Source organism: Danio rerio, chromosome 4, assembly GCF_052040795.2.
Source record: "Danio rerio strain M-AB ecotype USA chromosome 4, GRCz13ab, whole genome shotgun sequence".
NCBI classification, from domain to species: Eukaryota; Metazoa; Chordata; class Actinopteri; order Cypriniformes; family Danionidae; genus Danio; species Danio rerio.
In genome coordinates this window covers 80,715,740-80,732,927 of record NC_141024.2, presented here as the reverse complement: position 1 = coordinate 80,732,927, position 17,188 = coordinate 80,715,740, and the positions used below count along the sequence as shown (strand labels likewise).

The following is a 17,188-nucleotide window of genomic DNA, read 5'->3' as shown; positions in this document are numbered from 1 at the left end:
CGCTGGTAAACATAACCTGCTTTTTTTTTTTATATAAGAACACAGTTTAGATCTGTTTAGGATAAGAGGAGTGTGAGTTATTGCCACCCATCACTGAATGTGAATATCGAAAACAAAATCAACTTAGCTGTTAACTCCTTTCCCGCCCCTCACACAGCTTGATCCACGCTGGCATTTCTCCTCTTGGGCTTTAGGTTTTGAAAAGGGAAAAATCCCACCACCCAGTCCAAACTTTTAGGATAGCGGGTGTCAGATTTGCACAATCCAATAATTGCGCAACGATTTGGCTTGTTTCCCTCGCTCGAAAGCTTGACAGAGCCCCTGTCCGTAGCCACGATTGGTAAGCCGCGATTGGTGGGTGGCGGTTTTTGGGCGTGGCTTAGCGAAGGGTCAGTTTAAAAGGAGGATCCCGTGAGAGCAAAAGCACTAAAGGTATGAGACGCCATCGTAAACAAAAGTCAAGCGAACGCAAAGAGACTGAATGCACTAGCGAGAGAGAGAGAGAGAGAGGTGTATGTTGTATGTGAGAGAGAGAGAGAGAGAGAGAGAGAGACAGAGTATTGGCACGCGAGTATTGGCTCGATCTCAAATTCAAATTCTCTCTGCGTTCGCTTGACTTTTGTCCACTCCGGCGCCTCATAGTAGTCACGTTGGATACTGTCGAATCAAAACAATCTACCGTGCTTTGATTGGATGTCATGCCGAAAGCGCGCATGCTGTCACACACACACACGCGCGCAAGCTGTCACACACACACGCACACATAAACGGGGAGAGAGAGAGAGCTGTCCATGTCAACATACTTTTTTTTATCTTTGGGCTTTTCATGGGAAGCAGCAAGTCTTTACAAGTCAATAGGGGCAAGTCCTAGTCAAAGTCCGAGTCATTTATGTTCAAGTCCATTTATGTTCGAGTTGCAAGTCTTTTTATATTTTGTCAAGTCGAGTCTAAAGTCATCAAATTCATGACTCGAGTCTGACTCGAGTCCAAGTCACATGACTCGAGTCCACACCTCTGATGCACACTCTTCAGAGGATCACCGCAAGGTGGCGCAATTCATGTGCCATGACACTTCAACCTCAGATAAGTACTACGCACTTCACCTCGGACCTCTCCAAGCACGCGAGCGCCGCAGACTCTTTGAAAGGGCCTTGGTGGAGGAGGAGGAGGATTGGGAGGCAGCGGGCACTGAAAGCCCCCCGCGGAAAGGGCGCAAGAGGACAGAGACTCCCGTGTCTCCCCTGGTAAAATCAGGAACTGATGAGGCTGATACAGGAGCCAATGAAGAAGCCAAGGCAGGAACTGATGAGGCTGATACAGGAGCTGATGAAGAAGCCAAGGCAGGAGCTGACGAGGCTGATACAGGAGCCGATGAAGAAGCCGAGGCAAAAACTGACGAGGCTGATGCAGGAGCCGATGAAGAAGACTGGCAAGGAACTGATGAGGCTGATGCAGGAGCCGATGAAGAAGACTGGCCAGAAACTGATGAGGCTGATGCAGGAGCCGATGAAGAAGACTGGCAAGGAACTGATGAGGCTGATGCAGGAGCCGATGAAGAAGACTGGCCAGAAACTGATGAGGCTGATACAGGAGCCGATGAAGAAGCCGAGGCAAAAACTGATGAGGCTGATGCAGGAGCCGATGAAGAAGCCGAGGCAAAAACGGACGAGGCTGATGCAGGAGCCGATGAAGAAGACTGGCCAGAAACTGATGAGGCTGATGCAGGAGCCGATGAAGAAGCCGAGGCAAAAACTGACGAGCCTGATGCAGGAGCCGATGAAGAAGACTGGCAAGGAACTGATGAGGCTGATGCAGGAGCCGATGAAGAAGACTGGCCAGAAACTGATGAGGCTGATACAGGAGCCGATGAAGAAGCCGAGGCAAAAACTGATGAGGCTGATGCAGGAGCCGATGAAGAAGACTGGCAAGAAACTGATGAGGCTGATGCAGGAGCTGATGAAGAAGACTGGCCAGAAACTGATGAGGCTGATACAGGAGCCGATGAAGAAGCCGAGGCAAAAACTGATGTAGGGGATCAACCTACGTTTTAATATCGATCAGGGGTTTATTAGCTCATTTCAATGAATCGGATCCTGAAGATTCGAATCATTGATTCGACTCAATTGAGTCAGATTGAATCAGATTAAAAGATTCACACTTTATCTACCATTTGTCCCGCAAATAGAAGACATCGTATCTTACCAATCTTGTTAATATTATTTACGTGGCCAACGATAATAACATAACACAGTATTGGATGATCTTTTAGCAAGGTAACAAGATCTACAGCTCGAGGCAATGACTTAGAAGCACATAAACAAGAACACAGTTCTTACAAAATGAGTACAAAGATTTATTGAGCTACACTACGATAAATGAAACTAACTACGTAATAAGCAAACAACAAACAAACGCACACACACATTCACACATACACACAGAGGCAGTTCAGAGGATGCAATATGAGTTGACAACGTCCCAAATTAATTCTAATACTTCTTGCAAGATCTTAGAATAACACCTGAGAAACCACAAAAGCAGAGATATGGCTTATCTTTAACTGCTTAAGATCAATCTGCACAAGATCAGCAAGAGACAACATTAGTTTGTGTTACTTGCGCCCTTTTTGCTGAAGTCGAATCTCCCTCGCCGGCTGGCCTTGGGGAAACACGGTGCTCCTGATTGGGTGGTTTCTCGCTTCGATGACGTCTTTGGGATTCACGCGCTCGTGAATGGCTGTTGTCCTGGGTTACCGAGGTGACGGACTGCTGAGAGTCGGTTTGCGGAAGTTCATGCAGCTTCGGGAGTCCCGAAACTTAAGAGGTTTGCGTGGAAGTTCGTAGTGACCCAATCGCGTGGCGGCGCGGTGTCCGGGCAGGCGAAAGGGGGCAGAGAGCAAAAGCATGCGCAAGCTAGCTGATGCAAAAAGCAAAGTTTCTTTGTTGCAGGGTGTTTTTAAGTGACCTGGTCTGGTTCGTCCCCATGGCACTGTCTGCCAATGAGCAGCTGCCATGAAGGGCGGGGCCACGCCCCGTACTGACGTAGGAAAGGTCATTAATTAACAGACTGCATGTAGTTTTTACGTGGTAGAACTCTTGCAAGATTGAAACTCTTACATCAAACGTTACAAGATGAATACTGTTTGTACTACTAGTTTTTCATTTACACCAACGTATTGCAAATGTCACTAGCTTTCGTTCAATACCAGACATCATACATTTCAGACACATACAGATTAACAACGCATTGATTAACCTAGTTGATTGAATAATATGCCATAATGTTCCTCATATTAAGAGATTAGCTTTTGTTCATATGCATTAATGTTTCTAGAGATCTCTTTGTCTCTACGAAATTGTGCTTCTAGCAGGATGTGCCCAAGGCGAGCACATGACCAGGAGTCAATTAAAAGTCTCGTGAAATGGTTTCCGCTGAAGATCCTGTAAGGGCCATTGTGTTTTAATTTAACTGATTTAATTAATCATTGGCTAGTTAGCTGAAGGGTAACAGAACATCTGCGGAGAAGTACTGGTCAGAGGAGCCCAAAATCAATTGGCGCTCTGTTATCCTGATGGTATAAGCCCTCAAGCTAGTTCAATGAATGAGACCATTGGAGATGCCCAAGATTTCAGATTCAACTTGTGTTGACCACTGCAATATGCCGATGAGTTCCTACACTGATGAGGCTGATGCAGGAGCCGATGAAGAAGCCGAGGCAAAAACTGACGAGGCTGATGCAGGAGTCGATGAAGAAGACTGGCAAGGAACTGATGAGGCTGATGCAGGAGCCGATGAAGAAGACTGGCCAGGAACTGATGAGGCTGATGCAGGAGCCTCCAATAAAGAAGTCGATGCAGGAGCCTTCAACAAAGTAAGTATAATAGTTAAAACCTTTCATTGACATAAACTTTTTGCACAGTCTCCCCATCTATGCTCACAAAACTGTATTCAGGAGTATATACACCACCTAATTGTGATGTACAAACGATGAACTTACAGCAGACAGTGGAGAGTCTGAGTGGGGCTTCTGTGACAGATCTTCACAGGAACGTTTTCTTCTCTTTGCTTCCCCGGCTCCTAAATGAGCACAGTTGTGATTATCAGAAGACAGTGTCTTAGTGTGACGACTTTTATCTATTAATGCATACAATTGAAGCCGGAATTATAAGCCCCCCTGTTAAATTTGAGTTTATTTTTCACAATTTATGTGTAATGGAGAGAGGACTTGTTCAGGCACATTTCTAAACATAATAGTTCTAATAACTAATTTCTTATAATTTATCTTTGCCATGATGACAGAACATAATATTGGGTCACACTTTACAATAAGGTTTCATTAGATAATGTGTTTACTAACATGAACTAATTATGAACAATGCTTGTACAACATTTTTAATCATAGTTCAACATGTACTAATGCTTTATTAAAATAATATTTAATGCTTAGTTGATGGACTGTGAGTTGGCATGGATGACTGTAACACGAACAAATACTGCATTAAGTGTATTGTTCATTGCTTGTTAATGGTAGTAAATGCTTTGACATTAACTGATACAAACTTATTGTAAAGTGTCACCCTTTAAGGTAACACTTTAGAGTAATAGTCCATTAGTTAATATTAGTTAATGCATTTACTGACATGACTTAAAAGTTTAATACATTAATTACAGTATTCATTCATCTTTGTTAACGATTTAATGTTTAAGTTAAATAACGTTAGTTCATTAATGCACTGTGCATGAAATAATGTCAACAAGCACAACTTTGGATTTTAATAATGCATTAATGTTGACCTGTAATTAATAAATGCTGCACAAGATTGGTGACACTTAGTGTTAGTAAATTGATTAACTAAAGGACTATTATTCTGATGTGCTACCATATTTAGATTGAGAAAGTAAAGGCTTAACTAGCTTAACACTGTTTGTTTTGTAGCCAATAAAAAACATAAATAATAAAACAAATAAAACTTTCTTCAGAAGATAATATACTATCGTAAGTACTGTGAAAATGTCCTTGCTCCATTAGCTTGAATAAATATTTCACAGGAGCGTCCTCAACTGTAGTTCATGCTGCAACAGTATGAATAAATGTTAATAAGTGACATTCATTATGTGATATACCTTGTCTTTCAGAGGAGCTGAGTGGTTTCTTCGGCAGACCGCCTTTGTCCTCAACTGCTAAAGAAGGACAAAAAAAAACACAAGATAGGCAAAAGTCAGTGTCAAAGCAGCAAGAAGACAATCTCATCAGCACAGTGTTTTGATGTTGTGTTTCATTGATTATGCTATGGTACATAAACAATTAAAGACAATAATAAAGGGTTATACACACTGCAAATTTTAGATTGTAGATTTAACTACCTTAGAGTTCAAATTAACACTCCCTCAGTGTTTATATGGGAACCACTATAAAAGTGTTAAAATAACACTTTTGAAAGTGTTAAAAAAATTTTACCACTCAGAGAGTGTTAATTAGCAAACTCTTATTGTGTAAAATATATGTAAAATGTATATCAAAATACTGGCAGCAGTAGCCAAAACCAAAGATGAAATCAACTGAGAATAAAACTTTAAATAAAATAATAATGAATAAAAAAAATAAACAAATTACACAATAAAATTTATTTTTATTTTCAACATCTTTAAAACAACTCATCACATTAAACAACTCATCACTCTGAATTACCACAACACTTAAAAATTGAACACCAATTAATTTGCTGTGCACCTTGTGCTTCAAAAGCATTGAGGGTTTTCACAAGTAGCGCATCATCTGCGCATCCACCGTCACCTCTAGAACCCGATGAGCTGGAGCTGGCCGCCACTGCAGGAAAAGGCCTGTCCTTTGGGGGTTTCTGTGAGTTACAAGTTGTAGTTTGCATGAAATGTTGCCAGCATGATATATATTTTTAATAAAGTAGTTAAAAAAATAAAATAAAGCCTATATCTTTGCTGAGAATGTACTGCTGGAACCGCTTCAGTGTCATGAAAAATCTCGAGAAATGAAAAAACAGAAAAATAACGAAAAATGAAATCTTGAAAGAACAAGAAAAATCATGAAAAATGATAAAATCTTGAAAATGCACAAAAAATCACGAAAATTAAAAAATAATAAACAATTCAAAAAAATTAAAATTTTTGAAAATTCACAAAAAATTAAAATTTTTTGAATAATCACAAAAAATGATTTTTTTTTTAAAAATAACAAAAATTCGAATTTTTTTGAAAAATCGCAATAAATCACAAAAAAGAAAATTTTTTGAAAAATCGCAAAAAATGAAAATTTTTTGAAAAATCGCAAAAAATGAACATTTTTTGAAAAATCGCAAAAAATGAAATTTTTTTACAAAATCGCAAAAAATCACAAAAAATGAAGTTTTTGAAAAATCACTAAAAATCACAAAAGAAAATTGTTTGAAAAATCGCAAAAAATCACAAAATATGAAAATTTTTTGAAAAATCGCAAAAAATCACAATAAATGAAAATTTTTTGAAAAATCACAAAAAATGAAATTTTTTTGAGAAATCGCAAAAAATCACAAAAAATTAATTTTTTTGAAAAATCGCAAAAAATCACAAAAAAGAAAATTTTATGAAAAATCGCAAAAACTGAAAATTTTTTGAAAAATCACAAAAAAGAAAAATTTATGAAAAATCACAAAAAATGAAATTTTTTTGAAAAATCTCAAAAAATGAAAATTATGAAAAATCGCAAAAACTGAAATTTTTTTGAAAAATCACAAAAAAATCACAAAAAAAGAATTTTTTTGAAAAATCGCAAAAAATCACAAAAAATTAAATGTTTTTGAAAAATCACAAAAAATTAAAATTTTTTTGAAAAATCGCAAAAAATGAACATTTTTTACAAAATCGCAAAAAATCACAAAAAATTAATTTTTTGAAAAATCACTAAAAATCACAAAAGAAAATATTTTGATAAATCGCAAAAAATCGCAAAATATGAAATTTTTTTGAAAAATCACAAAATATGAAATTTTTTTGAAAAATTGCAAAATATGAAATTTTTTTTAAAAATCGCAAAATATGAACTTTTTTTTGAAAAATCGCAAAATATGAAAATTTTTTGAAAAATTGCAAAATATGAAATTTTTTGAAAAATCGCAAAATATGAAAATTTTTTGTAAAATCGCAAAATATGAAATTTTTTTGAAAAATCGCAAAATATGAAATTTTTCTGAAAAATCACAAAATATGAAATTTTTTTGAAAAATCGCAAAATATTAATTTTTTTTGAAAAATCGCAAAATATGAATTTTTTTTGAAAAATCGCAAAATATGAAATTTTTTTGAAAAATCTCAAAAAATGAAAATTATGAAAAATCGCAAAAACTGAAATTTTTTTGAAAAATCACAAAAAATCACAAAAAAAGAATTTTTTTGAAAAATCGCAAAAAATCACAAAAAATTAAATGTTTTTGAAAAATCGCAAAAAATGAAAATTTTTTTGAAAAATCGCAAAAAATGAAAATTTTTTACAAAATCGCAAAAAATCACAAAAAATTAATTTTTTGAAAAATCACTAAAAATCACAAAAGAAAATATTTTGATAAATCGCAAAAAATCGCAAAATATGAAATTTTTTTGAAAAATCACAAAATATGAAATTTTTTTGAAAAATTGCAAAATATGAAATTTTTTTTAAAAATCGCAAAATATGAACATTTTTTTGAAAAATCGCAAAATATGAAAATTTTTTGAAAAATTGCAAAATATGAAATTTTTTGAAAAATCGCAAAATATGAAAATTTTTTGTAAAATCGCAAAATATGAAATTTTTTTGAAAAATCACAAAATATGAAATTTTTTTGAAAAATCGCAAAATATGAAATTTTTCTGAAAAATCACAAAATATGAAAATTTTTTGAAAAATCACAAAATATGAAATTTTTTTGAAAAATCACAAAATATGAAATTTTTTTGAAAAATCGCAAAATATGAAAATTTTTTGTAAAATGGCAAAATATAATTTTTTTTGAAAAATCGCAAAACATGAAAATTTTTTGAAAAATCGCAAAAAATCACAACAAATGAAAATTTTTTGAAAAATCGCAAAATATGAAAATTTTTTGAAAAATCGCAAAATATGAAATTTTTTTGAAAAATCGCAAAACATGAAAATTTTTTGAAAAATCGCAAAATATGAAATTTTTTGGAAAAATCGCAAAACATGAAAATTTTTTGAAAAATCACAAAACATGAAAATATTTTGAAAAATCGCAAAATATGAAAATTTATTGAAAAATCGCAAAATATGAATTTTTTTTGAAAAATCGCAAAACATGAAATTTTTTTGAAAAATCACAAAACGAAATTTTTGAAAAATCGCAAAATATGAACAATTTTTGAAAAATCGCAAAAAATCACAAAAAATGAAAATTGTTTGAAAAATCGCAAAAAATCACAAAAAATGAAATTTTTTTTAAAAATCACAAAAAGTTTACATTTTTTGAAAAATCGCAAAATATGAAACTATTTTGAAAAATCGTAAAACATGAAAATTTTTTTAAAAATCACAAAACATTAACATTTTTGGAAAAATCGCAAAATATGAACAATTTTTGAAAAATCGCAAACAATCACAAAAATGAAAATTTTTTTGAAAAATCACAAAATATGAACAATTTTTGAAAAATCGCAAAAAAATTAATTTTTTTTGAAAAATCGCAAAATATGAACAATTTTTGAAAAATCGCAAAAAATCACAAAAAATGAAAAATTTTTGAAAAATCGCAAAAAATCACAAAAAATGAAAAATTTTTTTAAAATCGCAAAATATGAAATTTTTTTGAAAAATCGCAAAACATGAATATTTTTGAAAAATCACAAAAAATGAAAATTTTTGGAAAAATCACAAAATATGAAATTTTTTTGAAAAATCGCAAAATATGAAATTTTTCTGAAAAATCACAAAATATGAAAATTTTTTGAAAAATCACAAAATATAATTTTATTGAAAAATCACAAAATATGAAATTTTTTTGAAAAATCGCAAAATATGAAAATTTTTGGAAAAATCGCAAAATATGAAAATTTTTTGTAAAATGGCAAAATATAAATTTTTTTTTGAAAAATCGCAAAACATGAAAATTTTTTGAAAAATCGCAAAAAATCACAACAAATGAAAATTTTTTGAAAAATCGCAAAATATGAAAATTTTTGGAAAAATCGCAAAATATGAAATTTTTTTGAAAAATCGCAAAACATTAACTTTTTTGAAAAATCGCAAAATATGAACAATTTTTGAAAAATCGCAAACAATCACAAAAATGAAAATTTTTTTGAAAAATCACAAAATATGAACAATTTTTGAAAAATCGCAAAAAAATTAATTTTTTTTGAAAAATCGCAAAATATGAAAATTTTTTGTAAAATCGCAAAATATGAAAATTTAATGAAAAATCACAAAAAATGAAAATTTTTTGAAAAATCGCAAAATATGAAATTTTTTTGAAAAATCGCAAAATATGAAGAATTTTTGAAAAATCGCAAAAAATCACAAAAAATGAAAAATTTTTGAAAAATCGCAAAAAATCACAAAAAATGAAAATTTTTTTAAAAATCGCAAAATATGAAATTTTTTTGAAAAATTGCAAAACATGAAAATTTTTGGAAAAATCGCAAAATATAATTTTTTGAAAAATCGCAAAATATAATTTTTTTTTGAAAAATCGCAAAACATGAATATTTTTGAAAAATCACAAAAAATGAAAATTTTTGGAAAAATCACAAAATATGAATTTTTTTTGAAAAATCGCAAAATATGAAATTTTTCTGAAAAATCACAAAATATGAAAATTTTTTGAAAAATCACAAAATATGATAATTTTTTTGAAAAATCACAAAATATGAAATTTTTTTGAAAAATCGCAAAATATGAAAATTTTTGGAAAAATCGCAAAATATGAAAATTTTTGGAAAAATCGCAAAATATGAAAATTTTTTGTAAAATGGCAAAATATAAATTTTTTTTTGAAAAGTCGCAAAACATGAAAATTTTTTGAAAAATCGCAAAAAATCACAACAAATGAAAATTTTTTGAAAAATCGCAAAATATGAAAATTTATGGAAAAATCGCAAAACATGAAAATTTTTTGAAAAATCACAAAACATGAAAATATTTTGAAAAATCGCAAAATATGAAAATTTATTGAAAAATCGCAAAATAAGAATTTTTTTTGAAAAATCGCAAAACATGAAAAATTTTTTAAAAATCACAAAACGAAATTTTTGAAAAATCGCAAAATATGAATTTTTTTTGAAAAATCGCAAAAAATCACAAAAAATGAAAATTGTTTGAAAAATCGCAAAAAATCACAAAAAATGAAATTTTTTTTAAAAATCACAAAAAGTTTACATTTTTTGAAAAATCGCAAAATATGAAATTATTTTGAAAAATCGCAAAACATGAAATTTTTTTTAAAAATCACAAAACATTAACATTTTTGGAAAAATCGCAAAATATGAACAATTTTTGAAAAATCGCAAACAATCACAAAAATGAAAAATTATTTGAAAAATCACAAAATATGAACAATTTTTGAAAAATCGCAAAAAAATTATTTTTGAAAAATCGCAAAAAATGAAAATTTTTTGAAAAATCGCAAAACATGAAAATTTTTGGAAAAATCGCAAAATATAAATTTTTTTGAAAAATCGCAAAACATGAATATTTTTTGAAAAATCGCAAAACATGCAAATTTTTTGAAAAATCGCAAAATATAAAGATTTTTTGAAAAATCGCAAAAAATCACAAAAAAGGAAAATTTTTAGAAAAATTGCAAAATATGAACAATTTTTGAAAAATCGCAAAAAATGAAAATTTTTTGAAAAATCGCAAAACATGAAAATTTTTGGAAAAATCGCAAAATATAAATTTTTTGGAAAAATCGCAAAACATGAATATTTTTTGAAAAATCGCAAAACATGCAAATTTTTTGAAAAATCGCAAAATATAAAGATTTTTTGAAAAATCGCAAAAAATCACAAAAAAGGAAAATTTTTAGAAAAATTGCAAAATATGACAATTTTTTGAAAAATCACAAAAAATTAAAAAATTTTGAAAAATCGCAAAATATGAACAATTTTGGAAAAATCGCAAAAAATGAAATTTTTTTGAAAAATCGCAAAATATGAAAATTTTTTGAAAAAACGCAAAATATGAAATTTTTTTGAAAAATCGCAAAATATGAAAATTTTTTGGAAAATCGCAAAATATGAAAATTTTTTGAAAAATCGCAAAATATGAGAATTTTTTGAAAAACCGCAAAACATGAAAATTTTTTGAAAAATCGCAAAATATAAATTTTTTTGAAAAATCGCAAAACATGAACATTTTTTGAAAAATCACAAAAAATCACAAAAAATGAAAATTTTTTGAAAAATCGCAAAATATGAAATTTTTTGGAAAAATCGCAAAATATTATTATTTTTTTAAAAATCACAAAACATGAAAATTTTTTGAAAAATCGCAAAAAATCACAAAAAATGAAAATTTTTTGAAAAATCACAAATTATGAACAATTTTTGAAAAATCGCAAAAAAATGAAATTTTTTTGAAAAATCGCAAAACATGAAAATTTTTTGAAAAATCGCAAAATATAAAATTGTTTTGAAAAATCGCAAAACATGAAAATTTTTTGAAAAATCGCAAAATAATCACAAAAAATGAAAATTTTTTGAAAAATCGCAAAATATGAAATTTTTTTGAAAAATCGCAAAACATGAAAATTTTTTGAAAAATCACAAAACATGAAAATTTTTGGAAAAATCGCAAAATATGATAATTTTTTGAAAAATCGCAAAAAAATGAAATTTTTGAAAAATCGCAAAATATGAACAATTTTTGAAAAATCGCAAAAAATCACAAAAAATGAACATTTTTTGAAAAATCGCAAAAAATCACAAAAAATTTAAAAATTTTGAAAAATCGCAAAATATGAAAATTTTTTGGAAAATCGCAAAATATGAAATTTTTTTTAAAAATCGCAAAATATGAGAATTTTTTGAAAAATTGCAAAACATGAAAATTTTTTGAAAAATCGCAAAATATAAATTTTTTTGAAAAATCGCAAAACATGAATATTTTTGAAAAATCGCAAAAAATGAAAATTTTTTGAAAAATCGCAAAATATAAAATTTTTTTGAAAAATCGCAAAACATGAATATTTTTGAAAAATCGCAAAAAATGAAAATTTTTTGAAAAATCGCAAAATATAAAATTTTTTTGAAAAATCGCAAAATATGAAAATTTTTTGAAAAATCACAAAAAATCACAAAAAATGAAAATTTTTTGAAAAATCGCAAAATATGAAATTTTTTGGAAAAATCGCAAAATATTATTTTTTTTGAAAAATCACAAAACATGAAAATTTTTTGAAAAATCGCAAAAAATCACAAAAAATGAAAATTTTTTGAAAAATCGCAAAAAAATGAAATTTTTTTGAAAAATCGCAAAACATGAAAATTTTTTTGAAAAATCGCAAAATATAAAATTGTTTTGAAAAATCGCAAAACATGAAAATTTTTTGAAAAATCGCAAAATAATCACAAAAAATGAAAATTTTTTGAAAAATCGCAAAATATGAAATTTTTTTGAAAAATCGCAAAACATGAAAATTTTTTGAAAAATCACAAAACATGAAAATTTTTGGAAAAATCGCAAAATATGATAATTTTTTGAAAAATCGCAAAATATGAACAATTTTTGAAAAATCGCAAAAAATCACAAAAAATGAAAATTTTTTGAAAAATCGCAAAAAATCACAAAAAATTAAAAATTTTTGAAAAATCGCAAAATATGAAATTTTTTTGAAAAATTGCAAAATATGATAATTTTTTGAAAAATCGCAAAAAATGAAATTTTTGAAAAATCGCAAAATATGAACAATTTTTGAAAAATCGCAAAAAATCACAAAAAATTAAAATTGTTTGAAAAATCGCAAAAAATCACAAAAATGAACATTTTTTTAAAAATCACAAAAAATTTACATTTTTTGAAAAATCGCAAAATATGAAATTTTTATGAAAAATCACAAAAAATGAAAAATTTTTGAAAAATCGCAAAATCCCAAAAAATGAAAAATTTTTGAAAAATTGCAAAATATAAAAATTTTTTTAAAAATCACAAAAATTAAATTTTTTTTGAAAAATCGCAAAATATAACATTTTTTTGAAAAATCACAAAAACTGAAAAATTTTTGAAAAATCACAAAATATGAAAAATTTTTGAAAAATCGCAAAAATGACATTTTTTTGAAAAATCGCAAAATATGAAATTTTTTTAAAAAATCACAAAAAATGAAATTTTTTTGAAAAATCGCAAAATATAAAAAATTTTTGAAAAATCACAAAAACTGAAAAATTTTTGAAAATTCGCAAAATATGAACAATTTTTGAAAAATCGCAAAAAATGAAAAATTTTTTAAAAATTGCAAAATATGAAAATTTTTTGAAAAATCGCAAAAAATGAAAATTTTTTGTAAAATCGCAAAATATGAAAAAAGTTTGAAAAATCACGAAAAATCATGAAAGATGAAAAAATCTTGAAAAATCATGAAAAAATCACCAAAAATCATGAAAAATTCACCAAAAATCATGAAAAATTATCTGTACAAACAGTAAAAAATACAGATAGTGCAAAAACAATGACAGTGCAAATACAACGACAGTACAAATAACAGACAAATAAAATGACAATGTGAAATTGACAGCGATATGTACAATGAATAGGTGTCCACATAGTTGTAGGCAGTGTTGTTTCAAGTATGGATTGGCTAAAGGTCAGTGCATGCTACATATTGATGGTGTGCAGTGAGGGTATGGAAGAGCCTGTGTGTTAAGTGTTCATCAGCCTGATAGTCTGAGGGAAGAAACTTTCCTTTAGCCGGCTGGTGCGTAACCAGATGCTGCGGAACCATCTGCCTGAGGGTAGCAGACGGTTTTGTCTGTATAATTGTACATGTTAAACTAATTTAAATTAGAAGTCCACTAAATGTTCATTAACTAAAGTCACAGCAAAAGGTGCTACAATTAAAGTAGAAATGCCAAAGTTCCACTGCTTTTTCTGTGACAGCTGTAGGGCTCGTCAGGGGATTGAACCCAGGACCTTTCACATCCTAAGCAAGAATCATACCCCTTGACCAACGAGCCCTGAAGAAAGACCCTGCTGTGCCAAAAAAAATTCTTACTTTTTTATAAATACTTTTTGTTCTTGTTGTTTTTAGTATGTGCCACCTGGGTTGTCTTTGATGCAGTCCCTTTTAAGTTGGCTGTGCAGCACAATCCACAATAGCGATCTGCTAAAAAGATTCAGAGTGAGCTTCTGTTTAGAATACAGTTAAAAGCATCAGTCTGCAATATTAGAAAACCAGTAAAACAACTCAGGTGGACCTCTGGAAAAGCCAGGTAAGCCATTTTGAACAATGCCATAATGAAAAGATTTATTTATTTACATTAATCCATGCATCTCTTTATTTAGGCTATTTGCTTTATACGAGCTTACATGTCCTACAAATTTATTAATAGGACATACCCTATTAATAAACCGCCATGTTGTGAAATCGAAACCAAAGCATCCAGTAAAAATTCATGTCTGGGGAGCCATATTCCATCAGGGACCTGGACCGCTAGTTGTGTTAGAAGGTTAGTTCAAATCTCTTTAATATGATTGAATCGTTTCTGTGCAGTTTCTTTATTTATATATATATATATTTTTTCTATTTTCAGGAATTATGGACAGATGTTTTTACGAAGACGCTATAATAAAATTCAATCAGGCTCCATACGTAAAACAACACTTAAAGAACCATATCAATTCTTCCAAGGTAGATACAGTATGTAGGCCTACTGTATCAACTGTGTGTGTGTGTTTGTACATGTTCACTGATGTGTGTGTGTGTGTGCACACGTTCACTGCTGTGTGTGTTGAACTTTTTTATCAATCTTGATGATTATTGAATAATTAATAAAGTAAACACATTGCTTAAAGGGCACATAGTTTACCCCTTTTTTAATGATTTAACATTATTATTATGGTTCTTCTGAGTGTGCCAGTCTAGGTTCAGTTCAAAACACAATCCAGATTTTTTTATTATAATGTGTTATAATGTGTCATTTTAAGGGCGTGTACACAGCTCGCTGTTTTACATTTACATTTAGTCATTTAGCAGACGCTTTTATCCAAAGCGACTAACAAATGAGGACAAGGAAGCAATTATCACAACTATAAGAGCAACAATAAATAAGTGCTGTAGGCAAGTTTCAGGGCTGTAAAGTCTAAGAAGGAAAGCATTAGTAATGTAAGAATTATTTTTTTTTTTTTGAGTACAGTTAGTGGTATAGCTAGAGGCAATTGCAGATTAGGAAGTGAAGAGGAGACTAAATAGTTGAGTTTTAAGTCGTTTCTTGAAGACAGCAAGTGACTCTGCCGTTCTGTTGCAGTTAGGGAGTTCATTCCACCAACTGGGCAGATTGAATGCGAGAGTTCGGGAAAGTGATTACTTCCCTCTTTGGGATGGAACCTCGAGGCGACGTTCATTCACAGAACGCAAGTTTCTTGAGGGCATATGAATCTGCAGAAGTGAGAGCAGATAAGAGGGAGCAAAGCCAGAGGTCGCTTTGTAGGCAAACATCAGAGCTTTGAATTTGATGCGAGCAGCAACTGGCAGCCAGTGCAAACGGGTGAGTAGCGGAGTGACATGTGCTCTTTTCAATTCATTAAAGACCACTCATGCTGCTGCGTTCTGGAGTAGCTGAAGGGGCGTGTTGCTTCGCATGAAAATTAGTTTCAAATTCAGTCGGTCGGTGAGTAAATGAATATGATGAATGAGAACACACAGGCATGTGCGTATAGACATAAAATGTAATGTTGTACAGTAACGTGTCAATTGTTTGTTTCAGTTGTCTTTATTTGAATGGTTTCGTGAGGATGTGATGGTGTGCTTTATCTGGCTGATTCCTGCTGAAGTGGGCGGGTTGTGTGACGTTTGATTCGGGGGATGTTATGGGGCGGGGTTTGCGTGACGTGCTGCGAGCTACTAGCCCGACAGTGGAAACGCAACATGATTTCGGCCTCACTGCTTAACCTCCTGGGCAATTGCCCCGGCTCATCCTGGCTCGCACTGGCCTCAGCTCACAGCCTAGAAGTCCAATGAACTATCCATTGCACCACAGAGCTCCTGCCTCTAGCACTGTTGCACAGAAAGCAATTTTTGGTACTCTCTGGCCCATAAAAGCACAGCTCACTGCAGATAAAGTACTGCTGGGATTCATACATAGGATCTTCTGTTTACTAGACAGGTGTTTTGACCAACTAAGCCACAAAAACAGACAGGGGGTATTTGTTTAATCGAAAAAAGAAACGGTAAAAACGGTAGCACTGCATGTTTGAATGTCTAGACTTAAAAATTTTAAAGTCCAATTGGTTACGCATCACCATACCATGCTATATAATGCCATCGTCCAAAACCCTCTTAATAGTACAATATTAAAATTGTTTTATTATTTAATATATAATCAAGGTTTCCCTTCTTAAACCAATTAACTTCTCTCTATAAAGCTTCAAAAATTGCAACAAATGAACACTCCAATGAAACAATGTACAAATAAAATAAAAATGAAAATAAAACATTTACTTAAAACATTTCAAATTTTCCCAAAAGTCCAGTACAGGTGATGAACACTCAAAAAGATTCTTTTGCAAAACAACTAGGTTGCAAATTCAGTTTCAGAGATCCAGGATGTTGCACTTGTGAGTGTGTTGTAAATTTACACTCCTACCATGACGCTGAATAGGTTTCACTTTGTATCTTTCCAACAGGTGTATCCAAAAAATCCACTTAATGGGAGGCTCGCCAGTCCAACTCCACAATTAGACAATCACCGATGGAAGTTGAGACAATCCAAATCCAGAAAAGAGTTCACACTTCAATTAATTTGAATGCAGAGCAGATCACATTCAGCAACTGACTTCAATAGAACATCTCACCGATGAAAAACCAGAAGAAGATGCACAAGCAAACAAACAAAGGGGAGAAAAAAAACCATTAGCATTTTACAGTGTATGCATTATCTCAGCTTAACACATTTGTAAATAAACAGCAACAATAAATGACCATGTATATGCTTCTCTCTGCTGAATTTCTGTGTTTTTCCTATTTCTCTCTCC

General features: G+C 30.6%; 2 protein-coding genes across 2 annotated transcripts; one reads left to right on the top strand and one right to left on the bottom strand.

Moving 5' to 3' along the window:
- Window positions 1-352: 352 nt before the first annotated feature.
- Window positions 353-17,160, top strand: LOC101885558 (uncharacterized). Its single transcript, XM_087250363.1, has 6 exons — window positions 353-3,871; window positions 5,137-5,218; window positions 14,247-14,427; window positions 14,501-14,664; window positions 14,749-14,846; window positions 16,841-17,160. Exon 1 carries the CDS (start codon window positions 996-998, stop codon window positions 2,049-2,051), a length of 1,056 nt encoding a protein of 351 aa, XP_087106489.1. The 5' UTR covers window positions 353-995; the 3' UTR covers window positions 2,052-3,871; window positions 5,137-5,218; window positions 14,247-14,427; window positions 14,501-14,664; window positions 14,749-14,846; window positions 16,841-17,160.
- LOC147845104 (uncharacterized) lies at window positions 2,330-7,545 on the bottom strand. Its single transcript, XM_087250625.1, has 4 exons — window positions 5,732-7,545; window positions 5,125-5,181; window positions 3,998-4,077; window positions 2,330-3,861 (listed from the first exon to the last, which is right to left on the bottom strand). Exons 1-4 carry the CDS (start codon window positions 5,883-5,885, stop codon window positions 3,673-3,675), a joined length of 480 nt encoding a protein of 159 aa, XP_087106751.1. The 5' UTR covers window positions 5,886-7,545; the 3' UTR covers window positions 2,330-3,672.
- Window positions 17,161-17,188: the final 28 nt, after the last annotated feature.

What these genes read in the sequence shown, in the direction of transcription:
- LOC101885558 (XM_087250363.1), top strand. Translation starts at nt 996, where the DNA reads ATGACTCGAGTCCACACCTCTGATGCACACTCTTCAGAGGATCACCGC.
- LOC147845104 (XM_087250625.1), bottom strand. Translation starts at nt 5,885, where the DNA reads ATGCAAACTACAACTTGTAACTCACAGAAACCCCCAAAGGACAGGCCT. An exon ending in CAATGCTTTTGAAGCACAAG is followed by an intron (nt 5,182 to 5,731) that starts GTGCACAGCAAA and finishes GTCCTTCTTTAG; the next exon opens with CAGTTGAGGACAAAGGCGGT. An exon ending in CAGCTCCTCTGAAAGACAAG is followed by an intron (nt 4,078 to 5,124) that starts GTATATCACATA and finishes GTGCTCATTTAG; the next exon opens with GAGCCGGGGAAGCAAAGAGA.